The 20,694-nt window shown below is 34.2% G+C and overlaps 1 protein-coding gene across 8 annotated transcripts in view; it reads left to right on the top strand.

The window, feature by feature from the left end:
* Nucleotides 1–20,694, top strand: part of STXBP5L (syntaxin binding protein 5L) — a 428,205-nt gene that overhangs the window by 213,349 nt on the left and 194,162 nt on the right. For all 8 annotated transcript variants that reach the window (XM_046003923.1, XM_046003924.1, XM_046003920.1 and 5 more), the window contains one exon: nt 3,094–3,217. In XM_046003923.1, the coding sequence (XP_045859879.1) occupies nt 3,094–3,217 (124 nt within the window). The remainder of the gene's footprint in view (nt 1–3,093; nt 3,218–20,694) is intronic.

The following is a 20,694-nucleotide window of genomic DNA, read 5'->3' as shown; positions in this document are numbered from 1 at the left end:
CTCATATGCTATCAGTTTTGTAGTCTCTTAATTCTGTTTTTATATTGTCCCTCATTCATTTCTTCTCTTTTTTCAGTCCCACATTCAATGTCCTAGCCTAGGTTTTGCCTGAAAGTCTATGGTAGCCTTTTAACTAATTGTATTTCCTATGATATCGTACCTTTTCAGTATCTTTCACTAATATGATTATCATTTTAAGCCATAGACCATGTAATTCTCTACCTCAGAACCTTCGAATGGCTCCCAGTTATCAACAATACAAGTTTTTTTTTTCCTTTACATGAGATTCAAGGCCCTGATGTTACCTTTTCCCTTTAGTTTATTGCAGTGTATCCTTCTATACACTCCTCACACTTCAGACATATTACTATCTCCTAAACATATTATTTATATCCTACCTTAAAGCCTTTGCGCCAGCTAATTCCTTATCATGAACTCCCTTCTTTCCTATATTGCATATCAAAATCCTATTAAGCCACTGTAAGACTATTTCAACTGCCAGAGTAGCCCTTTGAATAGCCATAGATGAATTGAAAGCTTTGCTTTGTAAATCCAAGATTATTTTCAGAAATAACTATATGAATTTACATATTAGCTGTGAAATTTTTATTTTATTACATCAATATTTCTAAATAATCTCTTACAGAGAAAACCCTCAGAGTTTGATATGAGGATAGCCTTTTAATTCCTTGAGTAGCTACTGTTTTTCTTTTTTTCATGTTGGTATCCAGCTTTTTGGGTTTTCTTTCTCTTTTTTTGTTTTGGAGAAACTCTATCACAGCCACTGAATTGACCAAACCAGCTAGTGTTTTATCTTCCATATTTTGTTTTCTGTCTTTTAAAATTCTTCTTGAATTAGTTGTATTTGTGTGTGTGTGTGCACGCGCGCGTGTGTGTGTGTGTGTGTGTTTAGTAAACACTTAAAGCTCTTTTTTTTTTTTTTTTTTTTTTTAATATTTTATTTATTTGACAGAGAGAAATCACAACTAGGCAGAGAGGCAGGCAGAGAGAGAGGAGGAAGCAGGCTCCCTGCGGAGCAGAGAGCCCGATGTGGGGCTCGATCCCAGGACCCTGGGATCATGACCTGAGCCGAAGGCAGAGGCTTTAACCCACTGAGCCACCCAGGTGCCCCTAAAGCTCTTTTTAAGGAAAGGAGTAGGGTATAATGAAATTAAAAGAATTGGATACTTATCCATTAAATTTATTCAAATCCAGCTCTTCAGTAGTAGACTGTTTGAAGCCCTCTAATAGCAAGCTGGTTTTATATGCCTACTCTTTTGTACAATAAGTATACTTCTTTTATGGTACTTATTTTGCTTTTGTTTTGTAGCTGTTATTTTTCTATTTGTCTTCTTTAGTAGCTTGAAATTCAGTAAGATAGGAAGAAGGGTTAAGGCTGGAGATTCTCTCTCTGCCTACACCATTCGTAGCAAAGAAGTCTGAGAGAACTTTAAATTGACTGAGGTTCATCAGGCTAACACATAGAAGAAGCCTTAAGTGGCATTTCCCTTGAGCCATCTATAAAAGTGAGAACAAGCAAAGATGACAAGTGTTTTCCTTCTATCTCTACTGATGGATGGCCAAAAAAAAAAAAAGTGTTTACCTAGTAATGAAGAATAGAGTGAGAGAAAACATAAGCCCAGAGTTTCATGTTATCTGTTTTATTTAATTAATCTTACTTATCTTGAGGTACAGCTCATATCCTACATCCTTTATGATATGTCTAATGATTACTCTAGCCAACAATTATCTGTAACTCTAAATAATAATACTTATTATTTAGAAAACAAATAATAGTTTTAAACACACATATCTTAGGTTAGTATATTGTATATATACATAAAAACTAAATGTTAGAAGTTCCAAACAATATTATTAACATTCATTTATTTCAGTCTTCCTTATCTTGCAGTTTTGAAAGTTCCTTTAAGTAAAGGATAACATTGTATACATCTGTTCAGCTTTTATGTCTTCTAGAGCTTCTCTCATTGTGATTCACACATTACTGAAAGGCCATATAAACTTCATGGTTTAGAAAGAATACAAAGTGTGGGAATATATGATGACATTTCTTATTCATTCAACAGATATTGAGTATCTACTTTATGCAAAGCAATGTGCTACCACTGGGAATAAAACAATACATGGAGGGGCGCCTGGGTGGCTCAGTGGGTTAAGCCTCTGCCTTCGGCTCAGGTCATGATCCCAGGGTCCTGGGATCGAGCCCCACATCGGGCTCTCTGCTCTGCAGGGAGCCTGCTTCCTCCTCTCTTTTTCTGTCTGCCTTTCTGCCTACTTGTGATCTCTCTCTGTCAAATAAATAAATACAATCTTTAAAAAAAAAAAAATACATGGAAATGGAATAATTACTTTTAAATTTTATGTAACTCATATCTTCAGAGTAAATTTACAAAAGAATTTTTGAACTTTTCTTGCTTAAACCTTAAATTGCCATATAAATAGTATATGTTAGGGGCAATACAGTGATTGAGATTATGGGTTGTGTAGTTAGATAGAAGTTGGCTTTGAATTGTGTGGCCTGGGCATGCATATCAGTTTCTTTAGGCCTATTTCATCTTGTGTAAATTGGGAAAAAAAATAGTACCTGCTTTATAAAATTGAAAGAGTTGACAAAAATACTTTGGCAAGGGATCTGGCACATAGTAAGCCCTCAGATAGTAGCTCTTGATGTAAATTATTACTTAAATTGGCTACTTTAAGTGGAAGTAAGCCTCTACCTTTCCAGAAATTATCTTCTGATAACCTTACTTTTACTTTTATGTAAATAATTTTTCAAAGGATCATATAGGATACAAGAAGGACATAGAATTTACAACAAAAAGTTCAAGGCTATAATGATATGAAATGTACTGAGCTTTTCTTTCTCTCAGGAGATGAATTTTTGTAGTCTTCTGTAAGATTATAGAGGTCTGAAGCTGATGATAGTATGACCTGGGTCAGAAAAATTATTAATGTTTCTTAAGTATTGTTGATATAATAATTTTACCTCAGAATATTTTTCCTTTGGAATATAGAATGCTATAACATATCAACTTTCCCCCTCCTACTTGTCTTTAATTGTTATTTCATTAGGCTATTCATTCAATTGATTGGCATCATGAGGGCAAACAATTCATGTGCAGCCATTCAGATGGTAGCTTGACTTTATGGAACCTGAAAAGCCCAAGTCGTCCTTTCCAGACCACAATTCCACATGGTAAGGTGTATGCTTTCAAAAGAAATAAACTCTGGAGATACAGTGCCTTGACTCGAAGTAGAACAGGTGGTATCAGTATGTTTGGAAGAAAGTGATAGGATATACCTTCTGGTTCTAAATACCTTTTTATATCTTCTTCAGATCCCCACATTATACCTCTCTCCCTGTTTATCCACTTTCCTACTTTGTGGTGCTTTTATAAAGACCTCTCCAGGCAAAAATTGTAGAATGGATGATTGATGTATCTGAAGCAGTCCTTAGGGTTAAGGAGGTAGTGAGAATGACATTATATAGATCTGACTTTGAGACCTATTTCCTATACTATTTTATAGTTTGTCATTTCCTAGATTCTCTCATTTATTTCCATTTCTACCATTTGATTCTACCAGAGGTGAGAATTATGTTTTTTGCTGTAGATTGTATTTCTTATTATCTTCCTTATCAAAAGGAGGTATTTATTGTTTATGTTCTACCTAACTGGAAAGAACAAAAAGTTCAAATGAATGAATATCTTTTATTTGATGACCATATTATTTCTGAGAATGTTAGTGGTGATCTGAGTTCTATATTTTCATCATACCATTGGTTGTTTATAAGAATAGAGAGGTCAAATCCTAGCAGTTAATCAAACACATCCTATTTTATAGTTTCTGACCATTTATTACAGTATCACATTTGTAAAATTTTGTATTATGTTTTTTATAATTGGTGACCCATAAATCACAAGATGAAATTATTCCATCTTGTGTTCGCTTGCCCTTTTTTTATACCATGCCCTTTTTTGTTGCATGCTTCACCTTCAAATGATTAAATTATTATAACATTTAACCTAACAGCTTTAGAGATTATGTTGCTTTTACACACTTAGTTTGAGATGCTTCATTTAAAGATTGACATTATGGAAACCTTGGATAGTTGTTTGCTATACATCCCACTCAGGTAGAATTATTTGTTTCTATGATGAGTTTACTTCTTCTCCCCACCCTTACCCCCATTCCTTATGACTTTTATTTGTATGTGTAAAACATGATTTATTCATAAATTTTCTACTTCAATTCTTCTTAACTGTCAACTTTTATACAATTTCTTTTTGTCTTGATTGGATATTTGTTACTTTCATATGTTTCACCATATCCATATTTATCAGTTTGGGTTGTTTTCTATACAGTTAACCCTTGAACAATATGGGGGATGGGGCACTGATCCTCATGCAGTTGAAAATCTACATATAAATTTTGACTCCTCCAGAACTTATGTACTAACAGCCTACAGTTGACTAGAAGCCTCAGTGATAAACAAAGACAATTAACACATATCTCATATGTTATGTGTATCATATACTGTATTCTTACAATCAAGCAAGCCAGAAAAAAGAAAATGTTATTAAGAAAATAATAGGAAGAAAAAATACATTTACAGTCCTATACACTATTTAAAAAAAAAAACACTATTCCTTTGAATTAGTATTTTTTGTATTCTTTGGCTAAATACCTAGTAATGTAACTGCTCGGTTGTAGGGTAATTCTATTTTTAATTTTTTGAGGAAACTCATGTTGCTTTCCAGAGTAGCTTGTGCACCTGAAACTAATATTACCCTGTATGTTAATTAACTAGAATTTGAATAAAAACTTAAAAAAGAACTATGTAGAAATGGACTCACACAGTTCAAACCCATGTTGTTCAAGGGTCAACTTCAATTCTGATTTCCTGTTGAAGAAGATGAATTTCTGTTCACAGGTTGTTGAAAACATCAGCATCTATATCTCATGTAGAGCAGATTAAATTCCTGCAGTCTTACCATGATTTAAAGCAAATATGGTTCATTCTGTTACATTTCATTTCAGCTATTTTTATTTTAGAAAATAAAAATTTCTCTAAGTAGTACTTAGGCTGTATTCTATAAGTTTTGATATTAATTTTATTAAAAATGTGTAATTTTCATTAATATTCAGTTGGAGGTATTTTCTAATTTCTGTTATAATTTTCCTTTGACCTATGAGTTAGAGATTTGTTTTCTAATTTCTAAAAATATATTTTGTTATAAATTTTTAAATATAGTCAGAGAATGTGGCATGATACTAGTTCTACAATATTTACTGTGATTTGCTTTAAATTAGACATATATAATTAATTACTATGAAATTCCAAGTATGCTTGAGAAGAATGTACATTTCCTGTTACACAAAGGTCAAACTTTTTTTCTTTGCTTAGTTTTTATTCTTTGATTTTTTCAATTTTGAGAGAGGTAAGTCAAAATCTCTATTATTATGGATTTTTCCCTGTAATTTTGTTCATTTCTGCTTTATATACTTTTTAAGTCAAATAGGTCAAGATGGCTGATACCATTAATTAGGTCCTCTGATTTTACTGATATTTGACTAGTGCTTTCAATTTCTGAGTGTGGTATTAAAATTTCCTAACAATTATAGAATTATCTATTTTTTACTTTATTTCTGTCCTTTCTGTTTCATGTATTTTTGAGGCTTAATTGTTAGACATCCATTAGGTTTTCCATAGAGAGCATATAGTCAGGTCTTTTTCATTCAGTTTTATAACATTTAGTTGGAGGGTTTAGTCTATTAACATTAAATGTAATTATTGATGGAATTGGATCTAAGCATACCAACTTACTATTTGTTGGTTCGATCTTTTTGTTGTTGCTGTTGTTGTTACCTTTTCCTCCCCTTTTTGCCTTCTGGATTATTTGAAAGTTTATATTAGAATTCCATTTTAATTTACATGCAGGTATTTTGTCTTCAGAACTTTTGTTTTTGGTCAGTTACTCTACCCTACCCTACTTTCCTAACTTTTCACTGTCTATTATAGTTAACATTGTAGCACTTTAGAAAAAAATGCAGAAGCTTTTTGTTGTTGGTTCGATCTTTTTGTTGTTGCTGTTGTTGTTACCTTTTCCTCCCCTTTTTGCCTTCTGGATTATTTGAAAGTTTATATTAGAATTCCATTTTAATTTACATGCAGGTATTTTGTCTTCAGAACTTTTGTTTTTGGTCAGTTACTCTACCCTACCCTACTTTCCTAACTTTTCACTGTCTATTATAGTTAACATTGTAGCACTTTAGAAAAAAATGCAGAAGCTTCAAGATCATATATATTTATTTACTTTTATTTACTTTTGCAATAGTTACATGTATTGCTTCTAAATACATTGTTATAATTTTTGCTTTAAGTAGTCTTAAGCACTTTTTAATTAAAAGGAATAGATGCTTTTGTATTTTCTCTTATTTATGATTTCCTTTAATATAACTTTATATTTATAAATTTTTATAATTTCATTTGTTCTTGAAGGTACAGAAACATCATTTAGCATTTCACTTAGCTTTCCTTTATCTAAAAACTCCTCTTTTTTGCTTTTATTCTTTTTTTTTTTTTTCAATCATAATAAGTACATTTATTTCTCTTTCCCTATGTATTAGTTACCTATTGATGTGTAACAAATGATCCCAAAACTTAGTTGGGGCACCTGTGTGGCTCGGTCGGTTAAGTGTCTGACTCTTGGTTTCAGCTCAGGTCATGATCTCTCAGGGTCATGAAATCAAGCCCTGCCTTGGGCTCCACACTCAGCAGGGAGTCTGCTTGAGATTCTCCCTCTCCCTCGGCCCATCCCCACTGCATGCACTCTCTTGAGGGATGTTTTAGCTGAATGTAGATTTCTGGGTTCACAGTTTGTATGTTATATGTTGTTTTTAAGGTGCTGCACACTTTAAAAATACTCCACTGTTTTCTGGTTTACATAGTTTCTGAGTGAGAAATGTGTGATGTTTTGAATTTTGGTTCCCTCTGTATAATGTGTCATTTTACAGTGGCTACTTTCAAAATTTTTGTAACTTTTATTTCCAACAATTTGACTATGATATGCCTAGTTTATTTTCTTCAAGTTCATTCTATTTAGAGTTTTACTGAGCTACAGAGCTTCGTACACTTATAAATTTGTATCTTTCATAAAACTTGGGAAAATTTCAGCCTTATATTTTTTCAAACACATTTTTCTGCTCCAACCTCTCTCTACTCCACTTTCTGGGATATGGTAGAATTTTTACTATTGTCTCACATGTTTCTGAGCCTCTCTTTTTTGTTGTTGTTATTAATCATTTTTATCTCTGAATTTCAAACTGGATAATTCCCATTGATCTATTATCAATTTAATTGTTCTTTTCCTCTGTAATTTTCATTCAACTATTAAACCCTTAAGTTATTTTTATTTTAGATATTTATTCTACTTGCTACCTTTTTATATTTTCTGTTTTTCTGCTGGGATTTCTTCTTTTTAGTCATTATGATGAGTCCTTTTCTTTCCTTTCTTTCCCTGTCCTTTCCTTTCGCTTTCTTTTTCCATACTGAGCTTAGTTATTTATAATCACTGCTTTAAATCTTTGTTTGATGATACCAAAATCTGCTTCCCCAGAAGTTGGCCTCTGTTCATAAGAATGGCTCATATTTTCCTACTTCTTCACATATCTAATAATTGAAAATGTATAACACATATTATGGATATTATGTTGTATATATTATAAAATATATTTTGTTACCCTCTTCTTCCCTAGCCATGTGTCTCCTAAACTGGGAAACCATATCTAGATTCATCATTATTCTACAAATCAATATTTTCTATACTACAAAAGTAAGCTTTGTCTGAAACTCAGATTATTGAATAGTAGTAGAAAAAGAGGGAGGGTGGTCACAGACTAGTTTACTTAATACCTATTTCACTTGAGATTTGCACTGTGGTGACATTGCCCTTGTTGTAGCTGGTTTTCACTAGTACTACAGACATTATTTTTCTTTCACAGTAGGTTTTAATGACTTCAAATACTTATTCTTCAATTATAATGCCCTCAGCTAAACACATGCATACACATACACATGCAGTCTACACACGTGATCTTAAACCAAATCATATCTAATACTTAATAGTGACATTGTTGCTCAGAAACAGGTCAGAGATGTCAACAATTATCACTGTTTTCCTGAAAATATTATCCAGTTTATTTAGACTTGAAAAAGAAATATATTTAAAAGTTTAGAGAGTTCAAAATTATAATTATTTTTTGATAATGTAATTGCACAGCTAAAAAAATAAAACTAATTAGGAATACTGTTAAGTATAGCATGAAAACTCTATATACAGAACAAAATATGATGGGTGGATAAAACCATTTCAAAAAGGCGAAAGATTTATGTGATCTGAAGAGAAACCAGAGTATGGATAAAACCATTTTAAAAAATAGCATCCACAAAAATACCTGGAAATTAAGCTTAAAATAACAGTGTCCTAAATGACAGTGTCTGCTAAAGGACATGAAGAAATCTGAAAAATGAAAAAAATACCCTATGTATGAAAAATGAAAAATACCCATGCATGTATGCATGGGCAGATTTGTTATTATAGAGATGTTAGCTCCCCACATATTAATTCAAAATTCAGTTTGTTCCGAAGAAAAATAACAGGCTTTAAAAATTAGATGAGCTTATGTGTAGCAAAAATAAACATGAAAATAGGAAAAAAATATTTGAACAAGGAATAATGGTCAATTGCAGGCAGTTTGGAAGGTTAGATGCCCTAAACAATTCTTGCTGAAATAAATACTGAAATGAAATAAATTTATTTTTTAATATGTCATTGAGCTAACAACAATAAAAACAAGTTAAACTTAGAGGTCCCCAAAACATTGTTGTTTAACTATAAAGGCTGAGAGATAAATAGTAAAGATAGAATTTGTATTTTTTAAAAAGATACTGTTTATTTATTTGAAAGAGAGAGAGTGAGCATGAGCTATGGGAGGTGCAGAGGGAGAGGGAGAAGAAGACACCCCACTAAGCATGGATCCTGACAGAGAGCTCCAGCCTAGAACCCTGAGATCCTGACCTGAGCTTAGACAGATGTTTAACTGACAGAGCCACACAGGTACCCCTTGTCTGTAGTTTTATGCTACACTTCAGAGAACTTAAACTTCTCTTAAAAAAAATACAAATTTATTGAAATATAATTCTCAATTCACTAAAGTGTATAATTCAGTGACTTTAGTACATTCAGTTATGCAACCATCAACAAAATCTGATTTTAGAATATTTTTTTCATCTTCAGAAGAAACACCATACTCATTAATAGTCATTCCATCCCTCCTCCTCCAGCATAGCAAGTCTATTAATTGGTGAATAATATTCCATTGTGCAGATATACCACTTTTCTTTATCTACTCATCACCTGATGGACATTTGGGTTGTTCTCATATTTTGATAATTCTGAATAATTTTGCTGTGAATGTTCATGTGTAACTTTTGTGCCAGCATATATTTTCATTTCTCTTTGGTATATATCAAAGAATGGAATTACTCAATCGTATGATAATTCATATTTAACATTTTAAGGAACTGCCAAATTATATTCCAGAATCCTCAGGCTTTTACATACTCACAAGCAATATTAGGTTTCCAACTTCTCTTCATCTTTATCAGCATTTGTTAATATCTATCTTTTATTATAGCCATCCTACTAGATATGTAGTAATACCTAATTATAGTTTTGATTAGCATTTCCCTACTGAATAAAGATATTGACTATCTATTCATATGCTTATTTTCATTTCTAATATTCTTTGGAGAAACATTGATTGAGTTCCTTTGCCCATTTACAAATTCTTTTTTTAAAAATTATTTTGTGGTGTTGTAGAAGTTCATTATACAGTCAACCCTTGAACAACATAGGATTTGGGGTGCTTACCCTCTGTGTAGTAGAAAATTCACATATAACTTTTTTTAAATTGAAGTATAATTAACATAAAATATTATATTTGTTTCAGGTGTACAGCATAGAGATTGAACAACCCTATATGTCATGCTGTGCTCACCACCATAAGTGAAGTTACCATCCATCACCATACAAAGTTATTACAATATTATTGACTATATTTTCTGTTATACTTCTCATCTTCATAATATATTTATTTTATAACTGGAAGTTTGTACCTCTTAAACTTTTTTATCTGTTTCACTCATCCACTACCCACCTCCCCGGTGGTTACCATCAGTTCTCTGTATTTCAATCTGGGTTTGTTTGTGCGTTTGTTCATTTGTCTTGTTTTTTAGATTCTATATGTTAGTGAAATCATATGATATTTGCATTTCTCTTGACTTTTTTCATTCAGTATAATACTATCTAGGTCCATCCACATTGTCACAAATAGCAAGATGTGATTTTTTATGGTTGAGCAATATTCTATTGTGTGTGTGTGTGTGTGTACACACAAAATCTTCTTTATACATTCACCTATGGATGGACAATTCCATTTTTTGGCTATTGTAAATAATGCTGCAATAAACATAGGGGTACATATATCTTTTTGAATTAGTGTTTTTGTTTTCTTTGGGTAAATACCGAGTACTGGGACTACTGGATTATATGGTATTTCTATTTTTAATTCTTTGAGAAACCTCCATATTGTTTTCCATGGTGGTTGCACCAATTTACATTCTCGCCAACAGTGCACTAGGGTTTCTTTCCCTTGACACCCTTGTTATTTCTTGTCTTTTATTCTAGCCATTCTGACAGGTGTAAGTTAACATCTTATTGGTTTTGATATCCATTTCTCTGATGATAAGTGATATTGGCGATCTGTATGTCTTCTTTGGAAAAAGATCTATTCAAGTCTTCTGGCCTATTTTTCAATCAGTTTTTTTTTTTGTTTGTTTTATTTTTGTGTTGAGTTTTATAAAATCTTTATATATATATATTTTTTTAAAAATATATTTTGGATACTAACCCTTATCAGATATATCATTTATCAGATATATCATTTGCAAATATCTTCTCCCATTCAGTAAGTTGCCTTGTCATTTTGTTGGTGGTTTCCTTAAATGTACAGAAGCCTTTTATTTCGGTGTGGTCTCAATAATTCATTTTTGTTTTGTTTCTCTTACCTACAGAGACATACCTAGAAAAATGTTGGTAAAGCCAACATCAAAGAGACAACAGCCTGGATTTCCTTCTAGGAGTTTTATGGTTTTAGGTCTCACATATAGGACTTTGTCCATTTTGAGTTTATTTTGTTTATGGCATAAGAAAATGGTACAGTTTTATTCTTTTATATACAGCTGTTCAGTTTTCCTAACATTGTTTTTGAAGACTGTCTTTTTCCTATTGGATATTCTTGTCACCTTTGTCATAGATTAATGGATCATATAAGCACGGTCCATTTCTGGTTTATTTCTGGGCTTGCTATTCTGTTTGATTGGACTGTGTGTCTGTTTTTGTGACAGTATCAGACTGATTACTACAGCTTTGTAGTAAATCTTGAAATCTAGAATTATGATACATCCAGCTTTGTTCTTCTTTCTCAAGATTACTTTGGCAATTCAGGACCTTTTGTGGTTTGATACAAATTTTAGGATTGTTTGTTCTAGTTTTCTGAAAAATGCTGCTGGCATTTTGATAGGAATCATATTGAATTTGTCAGTTGCTTTGGGTGGTATGGACATTTTAATGCTACTCTTTCAATCCATGAGCATGGAATATATTTACATTTGTTTCTGTCATCTTTAATTTCTTTCATCATGTTTTGTAGTTTTCAGAGTACAGGCCTTTCACCTCCTTGGTTACATTTATCCTTAGGTATTTCATCCTTTTCGTCTAATTATAAATGGAATTGTATGGACGTATGTATGTATGTATTATTATTTATTTTTTTTTCTGCTACTTCATGATTTGTGTATAGAAATGCAACAATATTTGTATATTAATTGTGTACCCTGCAACATTACTGAATTCATTTATTATTTAAAATAATTTTTTGGTGGAGGCTTAGAATTTTCTGTCGTGACATCTGCAAAGTGACGATTTTACTTCTCCCTTCCCAGTTTGGCTGCCTTTTATTTCTTCTTCTTGTCTGATTGCTACAGCTAAGAACTTCCTGTACTATGTTAAAAAGTGGCAAGAGTGGACGGCCTTGTCTTGTTCCTGATCTTAGAGGAAAAGCTCTCAGTTCTTCACCATTGAGTATGATGTTACCTGTGGTTTTTGTTATATATTTATTTTGTAATGTTAAGGTATATTCCCACTAAACACATTTTGTTAAAAGTTCTCATCATGAATTTATGTTGGAACTTATCAAATACTTTTTGTGCATCTATTGAGATGATCATGTCTTTTTATCCTTCATTTTTTAATTGTGATATATCACATTGAGTGATTTGCAAATATTGAACCATCTTTGCATCCCTGGAATAAATTCCACTTGATTATGGTGAGTGATCCTTTTAACATATCATTGAACGTAGGTTGCTAATTATTTTTTAAATTTTTTTATTTCTTATTTTTTTATAAACATATAATGTATTTTTATCCCCAGGGGTACAGGTCTGTGAATCGCCAGGTTTACACACTTCACAGCACTCACCATAGCACATACCCTCCCCAATGTCCATAACCCCACTCCCCCTCTCCCAACCCCACCTCCCCCCAGCAACCCCCAGTTTGTTTTGTGAGATTGAGTCACTTATGGATTGTCTACCTCCCAATCCCATCTTGTTTCATTTCTTCTTCTCCTATCCTCCTAAACCCCCATGCTGCATCTCCACGTCCTCATATCAGGGAGATCATATGATAGTTGTCTTTCTCCGATTGACTTATTTCACTAAGCATGATACCCTCTAGTTCAATCCATGACAACGTGGATTGAACCAGTTTGCTAATATTTTGTTGAGGAGTTTTGCATCTGTGTTCATCAGGGATCTTGCCCTATAGTTTTCTTTTTTTAGTGTCTTTGTCTGGTTTTATTGTCAGAATATGGCTGACATTATAGAATGTATTTAGAAGCTTTCCTTTCTTGTCTACCTTTTGGAATAGTTTAAGAAGAATAGATATTAACTCTTCCTCAAATGCTTGGTAGAATTCACCCGTGACTCAATCTGGATGTACACTTTTGTTTATTGGAAGTTTTTTTTTTTTATTCGTTTATTTGTTTATTTACAGCATAACAGTGTTCATTGTTTTGGCATCACACCCAGTGCTCCATGCAGTAGTGCCCTCCCTATTACCCACCACCTGGTTCCTCAACCTCCCACCCCCCCCCCCCACCCCTTCAAAACCCTCTGGTTGTTTTTCAGAGTCCATAGTCTCTCATGGTTCATCTCCCCTTCCAGTTTCCCTCAACTCCCTCTCCTCTCCATCTCCCCATGCCCTCCATGTTATTTGTTATGCTCCACAAATAAGTGAGACCATATGATACTTGACTCTCTCTGCTTGACTTATTTCGCTCAGCATAATTTCTTCCAGTCCCGTCCATGTTGCTACAAAAGTTGGGTATTCATCCTTTCTGATGGAGGCATAATACTCCATTGTGTATATGTACCACATCTTCCTTATCCATTCATCCGTTGAAGGGCATCTTGTTTCTTTCCACAGTTTGGCGACCGTAGCCATTGCTGCAATAAACATTGGGGTACAGATGGCCCTTCTTTTCACTACATCTGTATCTTTGGGGTAAATACCCAGCAGTGCAATTGCAGGGTCATAGGGAAGCTCTATTCTTTTTTTTTTGTTTGTTTTTGTTTTTATGGATTCTTTAGAACAGAAACTGCTTTGCATTTCTTTTTTTTTTTTCACTTTCATTTTATTTTTTCAGTGTAACAGTATTCATTCTTTTTGCACAACACCCAGTGCTCCATGCAAAACGTGCCCTCCCCATTACCCACCACCTGTTCCCCCAACCTCCCACCCCTGACCCTTCAAAACCCTCAGGTTGCCCCAGCCTCCCACCCCTGACCCTTCAAAACCCTCAGGTTGTTTTTCAGAGTCCATAGTCTCTTATGGTTCGCCTCCCCTCCCCTATGTCCATAGCCCGCTCCCCCTCTCCCAATCCCACCTCCCCCCAGAAACCCCCAGTTTGTTTTGTGAGATTAAGAGTCATTTATGGTTTGTCTCCCTCCTAATCCCATCTTGTTTCATTTACTCTTCTCCTATCCCCCTACCCCCCCATGTTGCTTCTCCATGTCCTCATATCAGGGAGATCATATGATAGTTGTCTTTCTCCGATTGACTTATTTCACTAAGCATGATACGCTCTAGTTCCATCCACGTCGTCGCAAATGGCATGATTTCATTTCTTTTGATGGCTGCATAGTATTCCATTGTGTATATATACCACATCTTCTTTATCCATTCATCTGTTGATGGACATCTAGGTTCTTTCCATAGTCTGGCTATTGTAGACATTGCTGCTATAAACATTCGGGTACACGTGCCCCTTCGGATCACTATGTTTGTATCGTTAGGGTAAATACCCAGTAGTGCAATTGCTGGGTCATAGGGTAGTTCTATTTTCAACATTTTGAGGAACCTCCATGCTGTTTTCCAGAGTGGTTGCACCAGCTTGCATTCCCACCAACAGTGGAGGAGGGTTCCCCTTTCTCCACATCCTCGCCAGCAAGGGCAAAAATGAACTATTGGGATTTCATCAAGATCAAAAGCTTTTGCACAGCAAAGGAAACAGTTAACAAAACCAAAAGACAACTGACAGAATGGGAGAAGATATTTGCAAACGACATATCAGATAAAGGGCTAGTATCCAAAATCTATAAGGAACTTAGCAAACTCAACACCCAAAGAACAAACAATCCAATCAAGAAATGGGCAGAGGACATGAACAGACATTTCTGCAAAGAAGACATCCAGATGGCCAACAGACACATGAAAAAGTGCTCCACGTCACTCAGCATCAGGGAAATAGAAATCAAAACCACAATGAGATATCACCTCACACCAGTCAGAATGGCTAAAATTAACAAGTCAGGAAATGACAGATGCTGGGAAGCTCTATTCTTAATTTCTTCAGGAGTCTCCACACTGTTCTCCAAAGTGGCTGCACTAACTTGCATTCCCACCAGCAGTGTAAGAGGGTTCCCCTTTCTCCACATCCTCTCCAACACACGTTGTTTCCTGTCTTGCTAATTTTGGCCATTCTAACTGGTGTCAGGTGGTATCTCAAAGTTGTTTTAATTTGAATCTCCCTGATGGCTAGTGATGATGAACATTTTTTCATGTGTCTGATAGCCATTTGTATGTCTTCGTTGGAGAAGTGTCTGTTCATTCTTCTGCCCATTTTTCGATATGATTATCTGTTTTGTGTGTGTTGAGTTTGAGAAGTTCTTTATAGATCCTGGATATCAACCTTTTGTCTGTACTGTCATTTGCAAATATCTTCTCCCATTCCGTGGGTTGCCTTTTTGTTTTGTTGACTGTTTCCTTTGCTGTGCAGAAACTTTTGATCTTGATGAAGTCCCAAAAGTTCATTTTTGCTTTTGTTTCCTTGGCCTTTGGAGACATATCTTGAAAGAAGTTGCTGTGGCTGATATCGAAGAGGTTACTGCCTATGTTCTCCTCTAGGATTCTGATAGATTCCTGTCTCACGTTGAGGTCTTTTATCCATTTCGAGTTTATCTTTGTGTATGGTGTAAGAGAATGGTCGAGTTTCATTCTTCTACATATCGCTGTCCAGTTTTCCCAGCACCATTTATTGAAGAGACTGTCTTTTTTCCATTGAATATTTTTTCCTATTTTGTCGAAGATTATTTCACCATAGAGTTGAGGGTCCATATCTGGGCTCTCCACTCTATTCCACTGGTCTATGTTTCTGTTTTTATGCCAGTACCACGCTGTCTTGGTGATCACAACTTTGTAGTAAAGCTTGAAATCGGGTAACATGATGCCGCCAGTTTTGTTTTTGTTTTTCAACATTTCCTTAGCAATTCGGGGTCTCTTCTGATTCCATACAAATTTTAGGATTATTTGCTCCAGCTCTTTGAAAAATACTGGTGGAATTTTGATCGTAATGGCATTAAAAGTATAGATTGCTCTAGGCAGTATAGACATTTTAACAATGTTTATTCTTCCAATCCAAGAGCATGGAATGGTCTTCCATCTTTTTGTGTCTTCTTCAGTTTCTTTCATGAGTGTTCTGTAGTTCCTCGAGTACAGGTCCTTTACCTCTTTGGTTAGGTTTATTCCCAGGTATCTTATGGTTCTTGGTGCTATAGTAAATGGAATCGATTCTCTAATTTCCCTTTCTGTATTTTCATTCTTAGTGTATAAGAAAGCCACTGATTTCTGTACATTGACTTTGTATCCTGCCACGTTACTGAATTGCTGTATGAGTTCTAGTAGTTTGGGGGTGGAGTCTTTGGGGTTTTCCATATAAAGAATCATGTCATCTGCGAAGAGAGAGAGTTTGACTTCTTCCTTGCCAATTTGGATACCTTTTATTTCTCTTTGTTGTCTGATTGCCGTTGCTAGAACTTCTAATACTATGTTGAACAAGAGTGGTGAGAGTGGGCATCCTTGTCGTGTTCCTGATCTCAAAGGGAAGGCTGCAAGCTTTTTCCCATTGAGGATGATATTTGCTGTGGGTCTTTCATAGATAGATTTTATGAAGTTCAGGAATGTTCCCTCTATCCCTATACTTTGAAGCGTTTTCATCAGGAACGGATGCTGGATTTTGTCAAATGCTTTTTCTGCATCAATTGAGAGGACCATGTGGTTCTTCTCTCTTCTCTTATTGATTTGTTCTATCACATTGATTGATTTGCGAATGTTGAACCAACCTTGCAACCCAGGGATGAATCCCACCTGGTCATGGTGGATAATCTTTTTAATGTGCTGCTGGATCCTGTTTGCTAGGATCTTGTTGAGAATCTTTGTATCCATATTCATCAGTGATATTGGTCTGAAATTCTCCTTTTTGGTAGGGTCTTTGCCTGGTTTGGGGATCAGGGTGATGCTGGCTTCATAAAAAGAGTCTGGAAGTTTTCCTTCTGCTTCGATTTTTTGGAACAGCTTCAGGAGAATTGGTGTTATTTCTTCTTTGAAAGTTTGGTAGAATTCCCCAGGGAATCCGTCAGGTCCTGGGCTCTTGTTTTTTGGGAGGTTTTTGATCACTGCTTCAATCTTATTACTAGATATCGGTCTATTCAGGTTGTCAATTTCTTCCTGGTTCAATTTTGGGAGTTTGTAGTTTTCCAGAAATGCATCCATTTCATCTAGGTTGCTTAGCTTATTGGCATATAACTGTTGGTAATAATTTCTGATGATTGTTTCTATTTCCTTGGTGTTAGTTGTGATCTCTCCCTTTTCAGTCATAATTTTATTAATTTGGGCTTTCTCTCTTTTCTTTTGGATTAGTGTGGCCAATGGTTTATCGATCTTATTGATTCTTTCAAAAAACCATCTTCTAGTTTCATTGATACGTTCTACTGTATCTCTCATTTCTACTTCATTGATCTCTGCTCTAATCTTGATTATTTCCCTTCTTGCATGTGGAGTTGGTTTGATTTGTTGTTGATTCTCCAGTTCTTTAAGGTGTAGAGACAGCTGGTGTATTCTGGATTTTTCAATGTTTTTGAGGGAGGCTTGGATGGCTATGTATTTCCCCCTTAGAACCGCCTTTGCTGTATCCCATAGGTTTTGGACCGAAGTGTCTTCATTCTCATTGGTTTCCATGAATTGTTTAAGTTCATTGGAAGTTTTTTGATTACCCATGGAATTTTATTACTAGTAATTGATCTGTTTAGATTTTTATTTCTTCCTGATTCAATTTTGTAAGTTTCTATGTTTCCAGGAATTTATTCATTTCTTCAAGGTTGTCCACTTTATTGACATATAATTTTTGTGGTATTTCCTATAATCCTCTGTATTACTTCAATTTCAGCTGTTATCTCTCCTCTTTAATTTCTGATTTTATTTATTTGGATCTACCTTTTTTTGGTTTTGATGAGTCTAACTAAAGGTTTATCAATTTTTTTATCCTTTCAAAGAAACAGCTTTCAGTATCATTGATTGTTCTGTTGATTTTTTAGTTTTATTTCATTTATTTCTGCTGTTATCTTTATTATTCTCTACCTTTTACTAACTTTGGGCTTTGTTCTTAATTTCTAGTCCTTTTAGGTGTGGGATTAGATTGTTTATTGGAGATTATTTTTGTTTCTTGAGGTAGGCCTGTATTGCTCTAAATTTCCCACTTAGAACTGTTTTCACTGCATGAAAGAATGAAAGATTTGAACCACTGTGTTTTCATTTTTATTCCTCTATTTTTTTTCTTTCTTTTTTTTTTTTAGAGTGAGTAAGCATGAGTGGGCGGTAGGGGCAGAGGGAGAAGGAGATAGAATCCCCTACAGGCTCCATTCCCAACCAGCACAAAGCCCAGTGTGAGGGTCCATCTCAACCCTGAGATCATGACCTCAGCCAAAATCAAGACTCTGATGCCTAACCAGCTGAGCCACCCTGATGCCCCCTTGTATTAATTTTCTATTTGATTTCTTCATTAACCCATTGGTTGTTAGTAGCATATTGGTAGCCTACTTGTATTTGGGTTTTTCTTTTTCTTTCTTTTTTTTTTTTTTTTTTTGCTCCTTATGATTGTCTTGTTGTTTCATACTATTGTGGTCAAAAAGGATGTTTGATATGATTTCAGTAACCTTAAATTTATTGAGACTTGTCTTGTGGCCTAACATGTGATCTATCCTAGAGACTGTTTCATGTACACTTGAACAGAATGTGTATTCTGTTGTTTTGGGATGGAATGTTCTGCATATTTCTGTTAAGTCATTCAAAGACATCATTTCCTTATTGTTTTTCTGCCTAATCTATCCATTGCTATTAAGCAGTGGTTATAGACCTTTACTATTATTGTATTAATGTCAATTTCTCCCTTTTTTATATATTTGGGTGCTCTAATGTTGACTACATAGATATTTGCAATTGTTATAGCCTCTTGTTATATTAACCACTTTATCATTGCATAATCCCCTTCTTTGTCTCTTGTTAACAGTTTTTTTTTTTAGTCTGTTTTGTTAGATACAAGTTTTGTTACCCCCCCCCTTTGTTTTCGCTTTCCTTTGCATCATCTTTTTCCATCTTTTCACTTTAAATCTGTATATGTATTTAGATTTGAAGTGAGTCTTTCGTATGCAGCCTATAGATGGGTTGATCTTATATTTTTATTTATTCTACCACCCTATGTCTTTTGATGAGGGCATTACACCATTTATATGTAAAGGAATTATTGATAGGTATCTACTGTTGCCATTTCATCAATTGTAGTTCTCTGTTCCTTTTTCTCTTCTTTGTAACTGATATCTTTCTTTAGTATTATGGTTGGTTTTCTTTCTCTTTATTTCGTGTATATGTATTATAGATTTTTGGTTTATGGTTACCATGAGTTTCATATCTAACATTCTAAGTATATAGAAGTGTATATTAATTTGATGGTCACTTAAGTGTGAATATATTCTAAAATAAGTTTATGTTATTTCTCCCTTCACATTTTATGTATATTTTATCATAATTACATCTTTTTATTTTCTGTACGCCTCCACTAATTTCTTAGATATAATTAACTAGCATTATTTTTTTCATTTAACCTTCAAACTAGCTTTGTAAGTGATTGCTCTATTACCTTTACTATATATTTGCTTTTACTCATGACATTTTTTTTCTTTTGTGATTTTCTTACTTCTAGTTATAGCCTTTCCTTTTCCACTAACAGAAATTCCTTTAACATTTATTGTAAGACCAGTTCATACAGTGGTGATGACCTTTTAACTTTTCTTTGGGAAATTATTTCTCCTTCAATTCTGAATGATAACTTTGCTGGAAAGAGTATTCTTGGTTATAATTTTTTTTTTTCTTTTCAGCTCTTTGAATATATCATGCTGCTTTATTCTGGCCTGCAAAGTTTCTGTTGAAAAATCACTTGATTAAAAAAAAATCACTTGATAGCTTTTTGGGGCTTCCTTTTTACATAACTAGTCGCTTCTCTCTTGCAGCTTTTAAGATTCTATCTTTAGTCTCTCTTTTTCCTTTTTTATTTCAATTTTTTAATTTAAATTCTAGTTCATTGACATACATGGTAAAATTGGTTCCAGGTATAGAATTTAATGATTCATCACTTACATATAATACTCAGTGCTCATCACAAGTGCTCTCCTTAATACCCATCACCCATTTAGCCCATCCATCACCTGCCTCCCTCCATCAACCTTGTTTGTTTTCTATAGTTAAGAGTCTCTTATGGTTTGCTTCCCCCCTCTTTTTTCCCTTTTTTCTGTTTTGTTTCTCAAATTACACATGTGAGTGAAATCATATGTTATTTATCTTTCTCTGACTTCTTTTGCTTAGCATAATACATTCTAACTCCATCCAAGTTATTGCAAATGGCAAGATTTCACTCTTTGTGATGGCTGAGTAATATTCTGGTATGTGTCTGTGTGTGTGTGTGTGTGTGTGTGTGTGTGTGTGTGTGTGTGTGTGTGTTTGGTCAACGGACACTTGGGCTCTTTCCATAATTTGGCTATTGTTGATATTGCTGCTATTATAAGCATCAGGGTGCATGTGTCCCTTTGAATAGGTATTTTTGTGTCCTTTGGGTGAATACCAAATAGGTCATAGGGTAGTTCTATTTTTAACTTTCTGA

The sequence above is a fragment of the Meles meles genome, chromosome 4, assembly GCF_922984935.1.
Source record: "Meles meles chromosome 4, mMelMel3.1 paternal haplotype, whole genome shotgun sequence".
NCBI lineage: Eukaryota > Metazoa > Chordata > Mammalia > Carnivora > Mustelidae > Meles > Meles meles.
This window is presented reverse-complemented; position numbering and strand designations above follow the sequence as displayed.